This window comes from Trichechus manatus, unplaced genomic scaffold, assembly GCF_000243295.1.
Source record: "Trichechus manatus latirostris isolate Lorelei unplaced genomic scaffold, TriManLat1.0 scaffold00065, whole genome shotgun sequence".
In the NCBI taxonomy this organism is placed as follows: Eukaryota; Metazoa; Chordata; class Mammalia; order Sirenia; family Trichechidae; genus Trichechus; species Trichechus manatus.
Genome location: NW_004444001.1, coordinates 9,197,211 through 9,207,760, shown reverse-complemented (window position 1 = coordinate 9,207,760; position 10,550 = coordinate 9,197,211). Strand labels below are relative to the sequence as shown.

The 10,550-nt window shown below is 51.4% G+C and overlaps 1 protein-coding gene across 1 annotated transcript in view; it reads left to right on the top strand.

The window, feature by feature from the left end:
- Positions 1–10,281, top strand: part of MRPS18A (mitochondrial ribosomal protein S18A) — a 21,287-nt gene extending 11,006 nt beyond the window's left edge. The window contains exons 2-6 of the mRNA XM_004379502.2: positions 1,240–1,271; positions 3,716–3,823; positions 6,448–6,571; positions 6,731–6,800; positions 9,828–10,281. Of these exons, the coding sequence (XP_004379559.1) occupies positions 1,240–1,271; positions 3,716–3,823; positions 6,448–6,571; positions 6,731–6,800; positions 9,828–9,972 (479 nt within the window). The 3' untranslated portion in view covers positions 9,973–10,281. The remainder of the gene's footprint in view (positions 1–1,239; positions 1,272–3,715; positions 3,824–6,447; positions 6,572–6,730; positions 6,801–9,827) is intronic.
- The last annotated feature ends 269 nt before the right edge of the window (positions 10,282–10,550 follow it).

Genomic DNA, 10,550 nt, shown 5'->3' with positions numbered 1-10,550 from the left:
AACTGTGCATGTAGAAATTTTTGAAATGGTGTATCTTTGGCTATGTGTATTTTCACCAAAAAAAAAAAGGTCGAGAAGGGAGAGGGTTGACATGTTGTGGGGTTGTTAAACAATGTCATAAAACAGTATGTGTCCTACTGTTTCATGAGAAACTATTTGTTCTGTAAGCCTTCACCTGAAGTACAATAAAAATATGTGTATATATGTATATATATGATGTTAGGATTTGGGGAGACAGTTTGCAGCCCAGCTGTGTGGGCCCAAGTTTTCTTTTATAGTAATTAGCAGTCAGGAGAGGACCATGACAAGTATTTGCGCCCTAAAATTAAAAGCTAGTATTTGTTGAGCATTTGCTATGTGCCAGTTCCTGTGCTAACGATTTTATGTGGCGTCTGTCTTTCTAAAGATTAGAAAAACAACGAAGTATGCCGAAGAACTTTCTATTTGATCATATTTGCTGAATGTAGATTATTAGTTTCGTTCTTCCTTTGATTATTGTTGTGGTTGTCATTCAGCATCCTGGTTCACAGGGCAGGAAATACTTACAGCTTGACAGATGTCTGTGGCTAATTGTCTTGCCCTGGGGTTCTTGTCTGACTGCCTCAGACCTAAATAGACAGAGCTGAGGGATCCCTCTGGGTTTGGAATTGCAGCACTTTCCTTGAAATTCTGCCTGGACCCAATATCTGCAGGCCCCTTGCCCAGGTCCCACTCTTCCACCACCCCCCTCCAGTTAGATGACAAAATGCAGCCCTGCAGGGAGAGGAGAGAAGAGAACTTAACTCACACAACTGTCCTCGTACAGGAGGCTCTCAGGACAGGTTTTAGGAGTGGACTTGTCTCATTTTGTCTACTGTGTGGTCACAGTGTTAGTTCAGTGCTCTAGCTTAGATTGCAAACTCTTCCAGGTCAGAAACCAATTGTGTTTGATAAATGCCTCTGCTCCACTACTCCTGGGTCATTGCTAGCATCGGTGGGGCAGGACCCTGCCAGTTCCCCTTGGATAGAACCAAGATGAAAGGCAAAAGCAGTGTGGAGACCCTGAATCCGGGAGAGCTGGTACCACCTGGGCATGCTGGGCTTGCCTACCCAGCCTCTAAGGCAGAGCGCCTGCATTGACCGTGGGAGAATGCAGAGTAAAGGCTCTGTCTTTCTGCAAGTGTAGAATTTGAGCTGTTATTTGAAACTCCCTGTTCCTTATTAAATGGCTGGCCTAATTTTTCCTCTTTATCTCTATAGTGGTGGAGATCCAAGAAGGGAAGACAACTATAGTAAGTATCATGAATTTGGCCATTTCTAACCTCTTTAATGCTTGGAGCTGCCTGGCTGCTCCTCTGAGGAAAGGAGGGAGGCCCAAACTAGACTCCTGGCCCAGAATCAGCTCCTTCTGTGACCATAAATCCCACAAATCGATTCTTTTTTAAGCTGTGTGCTATAGTGTGGTTAATCAGGAACAGTCACTGTGCCTGAGCCGAGGCATTCGTTACTTGGTTAAAGTGGGCTTTTGTATGACAGGTCTCAGAGACCTTTGCTGATATGTTCTTTGGCAGGTGATAAATCAGTTTCCCAGAGGAGAAACTAAGGCAATGGCAGGCTAGAGAGCCAGAGGAAGTTGATCCCGGGCCAGGAGCCTGGACCTCAGTTCCTTTCCTTTCTGCCTAGAATGACTAAGGTACTCCTTAAGTGATGCAGTTAAAAGGTAAAGCACTCTGGCGCCCTGGCTTGTCTGTTGGTAGGAAAGCTGGAACAATTCTTCATCCACCCACTGCCCCCTTTCCCTCATTGGGCCCATCTCACCTCCCTCCCTTGGGGAGTCATGGGGCCTAGATTATCCTATAATCCCTAAAAGACAGCGTCATTTTCACGTGGTCCTCCATGTCTCCAAGGAATCCTCAGCCACTCCACAGAGCTCCCAGAAGCCTCTCTAACTTCCATCTCAACCAGGGATTTAATCCTTCTGGCAGCCGGCCAAGCTCAGTCCTCCCTAAGGCAGTCTTATCCCCAGGATGAGCCTGTAGGGTTCCCTCTTTGAGTCTTCCCCAGAATACTCTGTCAACCTTTTCACTGCTTAACCTCAAAGGAGTTCTGTCATCTTAGGGGCCCTATTCTATTAGGACACCTTTTTTGGCTCCCTTATTTAAAGCCAAAACAAGCATTCACCCCTAAACTCCATGCTGGAGAAGAGAAACACATCTGCTTGTTGAGTGTAAAGAGTTTTCCATGTGGGACATGAATCTGCTATTTGTGGAAAGAACCTGGGGGCACTGTGGCACTGGGAAAGCCCAGGGGGAAGGGAAGAGCCCCTCCCTGCCTGGAGAGGCGCTGCTACGGGTGACCTCGGGTATTGCTCTCTGGGGTCTCATGATGCCTACCTCACTAGGAATTTGTAGGAATTTAATGAGATGATACCTATGACCTGTTATTAGCACAGAACCAGATACATAATGGGGAGTCAGGAAATGCTAATTCTCTCCCTCCGCCCCACACCAGCCCACCTAAACCCTCCTCCCAGTCCTGCCATGCACCTGTACATTTTCTGTAACCCACGACATTTCCATTTAGGGTATAGTTATGGTTGCCTTGGCAGAAAGGTAGGTGGCAGTGCCCTGACAGCCAGCTATTTATTTTCAGCCCCCTCTCCTTTTCTCCAGTTCTCCCCCAGTAGGCAGTATTGCTTTCCTCCCAAAGCCTCTCAAACCTGTCCCAGCCACACTCTCATAACCCATGGCCTCAGTCAGCAAGGCTTGCTAAGCTCCCCCTCTTGCAGTTGGAGCAGACCCCCGGATCATTGGTTTATTGAGCTTAGTACTTCCAAGGCTGTGGCACAGCAGACAGAGACAACCAGCCAGGCATCAACAGGGAGGTCATTTCACATGTGGCCTCGGCCGGGTTTCAAGAATGGCATCCAGAATAATAAAAGGAAGGAGCAAGACAGAAGAATGTATCTTCCCAGTTGCATTTTAAAAAAGGGGAGGGGAAGAGGAGTACACACGGATGTCTGCTTGTGCACAGACACGGGCTAAAGTTTCTCAGCCTCAGCGTTATTGGCACGTTGAGTTAGAACATTACTTGTTGTGGGACTCTCTTGGTCATTATAGGGTATTTAGCAGCATCCCCAGCTTCTACCCACTAGATATCATTAGCAAACCCCACTCCTCCATCGTGACAACAAAAATGTCTGCAGGCATTTTCAAATACATGTCCCCTGAGGGGCTCAATCGCCCCGACTGAGAACCACTGGCATAGATGGCTCTTTTTCAGGTACCTGAAATGAACTGCAGTTTCCTCTGAGGAGTTCATGTGGGCTGAGAGGGAGACTTTCTTTCGACTCTCTGCTCTTTTGCGGTTTGAAACTCTTTACCATGGATGTGTATTCTTTTTCCCATAGGGGGTCAGGGGAAGAAATCAAAATGTTCAGCAGGTATTTTTGTTTTGTATTTTTAAGGATGGAAAGGTAGCATTCAACAGATGCAGCAAACCCTTCCTTCTTGCTACCAGTATTAAGTTCAGATGGTTTCCAGTAACCCTGCCAGCCACCAAACCACATCCCCATGGCTACCACCATGGTTCAGGCTGGAGAGACCTGTTACGTGCTCCCACAAGACCCCCGGAGATAAACTTTCATCAGCATTTCCACCATTTGGGGGGCTTGCTCAAAGATACCTGGCTCCACACTGGCCCTCTCCCTCACCGGCTCTCTTTCTCTGCCTCCTAGATCGAAGGCCACATCACAGGAACCCCCAAGGAGAGTCCACATCCCCCTAACCCCTCTGGCCAGTGCCCCATCTGTCGTTGGAACCTGAAGCACAAGTACAATTACGAGGTGAGTCTGCAGGCCAAGACCTCAGCACTTTAGCCACTGCTGCAGGTTGGAGAGCCACCAAACAGAAGCATTTCATCCAGTGCTTCTCATCCTCACTGCCCATTATAATCACAAGGGAGCTTTAAAAAAAATGCTTAAGGCACACCCCAAGAGATTCATTCACTTGGTCTGGGCTGGAGCCTGAGCTCATTGTTTTTTAAAGCTCCTCAGGTCATTCTAACGTGCAGCCGGAATTGAGAGCCACTGATTTAGTTCATGGTTTTGGAATCCCAGGGTGGCAAAAATGATTAAGCATTCAACTACTAACTGGCAGGTTTTCAGTTCAGACCCACCCAGAGGCACTTGGAAGAAAGACCTGGCAGTCTACTTCTGAAAAATCAGCCATTGAAAACCCTACAGAGCGTAGTTCTACTCTGACATGCATGGGGTCGCCATAAGTTGGAATCGACTTAACAGCTGGGAGTTTTTGTTTATTTTTGGTTGCAGTTCAGACCACCATGGCCCTGTACCCCAGTCCTTTTGGGGGCTGTGTTCTCTAAGGGGTGGAATCATGATCTGGAGTTGGCTTTCCTCCTTTTACAATGAGCGGATGTATTTAAAGAGGCTCTTTGTCCTCATTGTGATCTGGGAACATACTACTGTCTCTTTCCATACTGAAGCTACAAAGACTCCTGATTGTTCTAGCTTTCCTAGAGTTGCTGTTTCCCAGAAAAGAAGATAATAGCAAATAACAATGATAGGTAACATGTCTTGAGTGCTTACTATGTGTCCGGCACTGTTGTAGGTGCTTACATGTCTTAATTTACTTCATTTGCACAATAACCCTATGAAGTAGGTGTTTTTTTCACCCTCGTTTTACAGATGAGGACATTTGAGGCATGGAGAGGTTGATTAATTTGCCTCGCTCACCCAGCTAGTTAATTTCAGACCTGGGATACAAACTCCATGAATACAGAGCTGGGCAGAGCCCAGGTTGCTGACTCCCTCTCTGTACATCTCTGGAAACAGGAGGGCCTAGGGGAAAGGACACAGCATGGAGAAATCCTACTTGTTCTTTTGAGCTCTCATTGGTGACATTAAGCACCCTATTTTTGGAGTGCAGATGATTCAGGCTCTGGGCCAATTTGACCTGCAAGTTGTCCCTGTGCCCCTCTGTGGAATGGGATGGCTTAAAGGCCAGTGATCCTGGCTGGGCAGTAAGAGCAGGAGAGACCACGTGCCTGTGGGATCTGAACAGAATGACCCAGCTAATCTCCTAGACTGGGGAGCCTTGGCTTCACACCACTGCAGCCAGGGGGGCTCTTCTGCTGTGTCCCAGGGCCCTTCTACTGATGGCCACCTGGAGTAATAGACAGCTTGGAGGCAAACGGACAGTGTTCACAGGCTTCTGTGACATGGAAGTGAGTGGGGTTGTGGGCATACTTGGAATCCTGGTGGCCAGTGGGGATGTGAACCCCCATCTGCCTGGCCGCCATGGGGTACTCTTCCTACCAGCTGTTTCCAGGAAACATACTTGGCTCTGTTTATCCAGCAGAAGAAGTCTGATCGTTTTTCCTTTTACACCTTTCCACTCAGAGCACCATTAGCCTGAGCTGCATAAAACCGTCAGCTTGCTTGGCAGCCTAAGGTGGGGGTCTGGGGCTGTGAGCACAGTTTATTAGCCCTGGATTAATCCAATCCAGTTCTTTTCATCAGATTCTGAAGATTACAGGGGTGGGAATGAGGGGCCTAGGTCCCTCAGGAGCTGTCCAGTGATTAAAACAAATCTGCGGTTATCCAGCGAGGCTCCTCAAGGGCAGCAAGTCAGTTTCGTGGAACATGACTGCTGAGACTGGCCTGCCAGGCCGCTGGGGGTGGTGTGGAGGATGGCGAGTTTTGTTTAACCCACTCAGTATTTGTAAGGCAATTACCCAGCCAGCCTTTGAGAGTTGTGGGGAAGGTGGTCTCTTCTCTTGATTCTGGTTCTGTTCATCCTTGTTGCCTTGACCCGTCCAAAGCAGCCTGGCAGGAATGGATATTCCAACAGAAGCCCAGGCACCCTACACATCTGGCCTTAGAAGATGTGGGGTGAAACCTACCATGTTTCTTCACAGCCTGGTCCCTTCCTTCTCAACGTGTAGGCCTGCCTAGCACTTTGGAGGAATGAGAGGAAGGTGGACAGTCTGTCTGCCTGTACTCTGGCCTGTGACGTGTAGGCTTTGGGGGTTGAAATGGTGCAGGTTTTCCCTCTTTTGGGGAAATTTGTTTTAGTACCTCCTACCCCACCCAAGGAGTAACTCAACAGACCTTTCCTCACCAGGAAAGATACTGCAGGTACATAAAAGATTGTTAGCACTTCTTGAAAAATTTCTGTTCTCTAACGTAGACTGTCAATAGATTATCTCATGACGAGGTACAGAAAATCTTAGTACAGGTGGCATTTAACTCTTGTTAGGGTGAAGGTAGCAGACCAGTGTGCACAGCTCTGTGTGGAGGGCGTGGTCTTAGGTAGAGGTGGCCCAAGAGAGATGCAAGAGTCTTCAAGGACTGGGATACAGGCGTCTTCCCTGACTCCCCAGCTTCAAAAGCCAGCCCAGCTGACCCTGGGTTCTGTTGTCCTCCTGTTGGTTTTCCATTTCCACTAGGATGTCCTGTTGCTGAGTCAGTTCATCCGGCCTCATGGAGGTATGCTGCCCCGAAGGATCACGGGCCTGTGCCGGGAAGAGCACCACAAGATAGAAGAGTGTGTGAAGATGGCCCACCGGGCAGGTAGGAATCCCCTTCTGGAAGAGAAGTGGACACCCAGAGTCTTGAAATCAGACTCACCCCCACCCCAGCCTCCTCACCCCTCAGCTTTCCCTCTGGCCCCCTAAGAGCTGCCGAGGGAGCTGCACAGACCATCCACTTACACGCTCTTCCTCCACACAGGTCTGTTCCCAAATCACAGGCCTCGGCTTCCTGAAGGGTTTGTTCCCAAGAACAAACCCCAGCTCAACCGGTAAGCACGCCTGGGTGTCCACAGCCTGAGCCTTCTGTAGGCCTGCAGCTCTCACTGCACTCTGCTGGGGAAGCCATGCGGGTGCTCGTCCCGCCACTCAGGACAGCTGGGTGTCCCTGGCCGTTCTTTTCACTCCCTTCCAGCTGAGCAGCCCACCCCCACCCCCCCAGTCCAACACTGCTGCGGTTCATACTGCACGCACTTCTCTCACCCTCCCCTGCTGGCCTCAGCCTCTTTCTTCTTCCCTCACCAGTAAGGCACTTAGCACAGGGGCAGAGAATAAGAAGGCCTGCTCTGCTGATTGGATGTTAGAAAGTGCTAATCCACTGTTTATGACATCACATTGGGTTGCTATGGGGATGTCAGATCGCTTCTACAAACTTGCAGTATCCTGGCTCTCTCTAGCACTGGGGTTACTAAAGGATAGGATGAGGTCTTAGAAATGGGAGGGCTCTGAGACAGGGCTGCTGTATACAGCTGTGCAAGTCATGCCCTGCACAACTTCAGGGCAGCATTCATGATGGTGAATGGCGTTCTCTGGAGTTATACAGTTAACAACCTGTACAGCTGTACATGGTGGCCCAGGAGGTCCTGAGGTTTTACAGATGAGGAGAAGGCCCCCAGACCCTGGAAGGTCACAGGTGGCCCCTCTAGTGTAAAAGCAGATCCCTGTCTAACACTTAAGCAGCCGTGCTATTTGGAGTTCCCCTTCCTCCCCATCTCTGACATCACCACGTTCACACATTCCTGAGTCTATAATACCCCTGAGGTGTTGAGTGTAGATCCAGATCTGTAAAGTTGATTTGGGGGTTTCTTTTTGTTCTCCTCTACCAGTGGTCCCTCCTTCCTTCAGTTTGTCTAGCTGCCACTGGCCATTCCCAGTCTGGAGTGAAGAAGATGGAACTGCTCTCTGTAGGGACCAAAGACGGTTGAAGCAAAGCAAGACACCCCACCCCCCAGCATGCATCCTAGGTCCCTGACAAAATCCAAGCGTGGAGGGGTGAGGCCAGGCGGGTACCAGCCCCACATTGCTGGGCTGGGGGTGCAGGAGGCAGGAATGCAGGGCTGCTTCCCGGTACCTTGCCTCCCCTGCCCCTGGAGGCTGGGCCTTCACCAACGCCTCACTAGCACCCTGGCCCCGTGCCCACCTCCACCTGCACCTCCCACATTGCCAGCTGGGCCATCTGCCAGCAGCCCCAGGAAAGCAGGACATATTAACCTCTTCCTGTCTCTCCCAAATGTGATGTGGACCATTTAGGGTTGAGCCCCCCCACCCCCCCATCTTTTTAAGAGACAGCAGGCAGGCGTGAGGACACAATCCATCCCACCCTCAGGCCTTTGAAGCGAGGCCAGGCGCCCTCCCATACATCTGGTGTCCTTTAACGTGACACAGGATTGATGATGTGTGGGGGCTCTTGGGTTGCAAAAGGCCACCCTGAGGGGGAAGAGGGAGTCCAGGCTATGAGGGAGATTGGTTCCTTTGTAAGGGACTTTGTGATTCTACCCAGAGGTCCTTGAGCCACCATACACTCGCCCAGGCTCAGCTGGGGCCCGTTGGAGCCGGGCTGTGTTCTTCTGCTGCGTCCCTCTCCTCCCTGCCCCCTGCAGGAGAGGTAGGAAGGAGCCTTGGTACTTCCTAGAGTTAGGGTATTCCAGAGAGCTGACTGTGGCACAGGCACAGGGCCAGGGCTAGCTGGAGCCTAGCTTCCCTCAAGTCTCTCCAGGGCATGGGGCAAAGAACAGTCCTGGGGCAGTAGCTCTGGAGAACCTGGCCAGCCTCAGGACCTGCTTGAGTCCCTGAATCCCAGTGAGTACCCCCTTCTGGGAGCCTGCTTCCACACCCTGTCTTCACCCATCCCCACTGAAGACTGGGAGATGCCAACAAAGGGGCCTGCCAGGTGTTTTCCTCCCTGTGCCTTGACTGGCTTGCTGTCCCTGGCTGGGCATGAGGTCTGCAGTAGGCATGGGGAGGGCCTCCCTTCCCACCCAGCCACACTTGGCGTGCAGGCCAGCACCTCCTGCAGCTTCTTCGCAGAGCTGAGCCCTCTGCGCAGGGCTAAGGGGCAGAGACAGGAGTCCGGGAAGCTCAATTTAAATGTATAAATCAACGATCATCTTTTCACTTTTTTTATCTAAAAATTTTTAGCCAAGGTTATTAATTTTTTAAGTGAAAAAAAAACACTCTCATTTGAGGGTCTCTAAAAGATGAGTCGGAATCAACTCAACAGCAACAGGTTTGGGTTTTGGGTTTAAGGGAACTGGGTTGAGCCCCAAGCTAGCGTGGCTGCCGGGGAGGATGACTGGCCTTTGCTATGGCTGAGCTTGCAGGACAAAGGATGGGCCTTTGGACAGGATCCAGGTTCCATTCTGGACAGAGTAAACCCCAGTCCCAGCCGGCATGAGCCACTTTTCCAGGAACTATCAGCCCTGACCATCCCCAAAGGAGGCCAAAGGACCATGGGCGGCAGCCATCTTCCCTGCCCCCCTTCTACTTACAGGAACCTTCCTGGGCTGGGTCTGCACTCACGAGCCCTGTCACAGGCTGGGTGAGGGTCAGAGGTCCTACAGAGGTTACAGCTGCTCAGGGGAGCACCCCAAAGCCTAGGGTGGTAGAGTGAGCCAAGTAGGGGAAAGTGGAGGGTTCCTCCAGGCCCTGACATCAGCTTGTCCCCCCATGGCTGAGGCCAGAAAGCAGTGATCTGCTCTGGAGCAGCTCTTCGCTGCCGCCTCCCCCAGCAAACACACAAACATTGACAACTCATAAAGATCAAGGAAGCACGTGGCCCTGGGCAGCCTGCCGGCCCTGACCCGGCCACACACGCTCGCGGCAGCAAGAACCCAGCCCATCTGTTTACAGCACACTCAGCGGTTACTCCCAGGAAAAGCCCCTACCCTTCCAGAAAGGAAAACTGGTGAAAAGGTTTGCCTGCCTACTGTGGCTTTGGCCCGAGGAGGCAGTGCCCCACTCTCCCAGCTCCAGCACAGGTCCCTGGCCCTCACAGCCACCTCCTTATCCTCCTTCTACAGGTACCTGACCCGCTGGTCTCGCAGGTCTGTCAAGCCCATCTACAATAAAGGCCACCGCTGGAACAAAGTGCGCATGGCTGTGGGGTCCCCCCTGCTGAAGGACAATGTCTCCTACTCAAGAACACCTTTGGTGTTGTATCATTGACTGAGAATGGGACTTCCTGAGGACCTGGCCAGGGCCCTGCAGCACCTCCACTGTGGAGTAGGGCAGCTCTCAGCCTCAATCGTACTTCCTGCCCACCCCACCAGGGCGGCCAGGCCCCCCCCCAGCATGACCGAGTGACACAAGGGGCATTTGTGCCCTCCACCTGCCCAGCAGCTGTGCTGGGAGATAGGACTGGGCAGGCCTTGGGCCCCTTGGCAACTGCTGTGGTGTCATGACTGGCTTGGGCTGAGCTCAGGGCCGGGGGACAGTTTTGCCTGAGGAGTGTCATAAACCAGGCTCATGTGTTTACCCACTGGGTGTGTGCTCACTTCTTGGGGGGTGTGGGGCTTTGGGCCCATTTCTGGCCGGTTGCTGAGCATAGAGTCACTCATCTCTTGTGAAGGGCCGTGTGAATGTAACTGGAGGGCCTTCATGGCCTCACAGGTTCCCATCTTTATTGACAGCTGATTGCTCTTTAGCCAGGGGACTGCAAGGAGGAGGGGAGTTGGGGTGCCTAGCCCATATACAGCTCTCATCTGCGTTCAAGAAGCTGCCCTCAAAGGGCCTCTGGTTGTCAG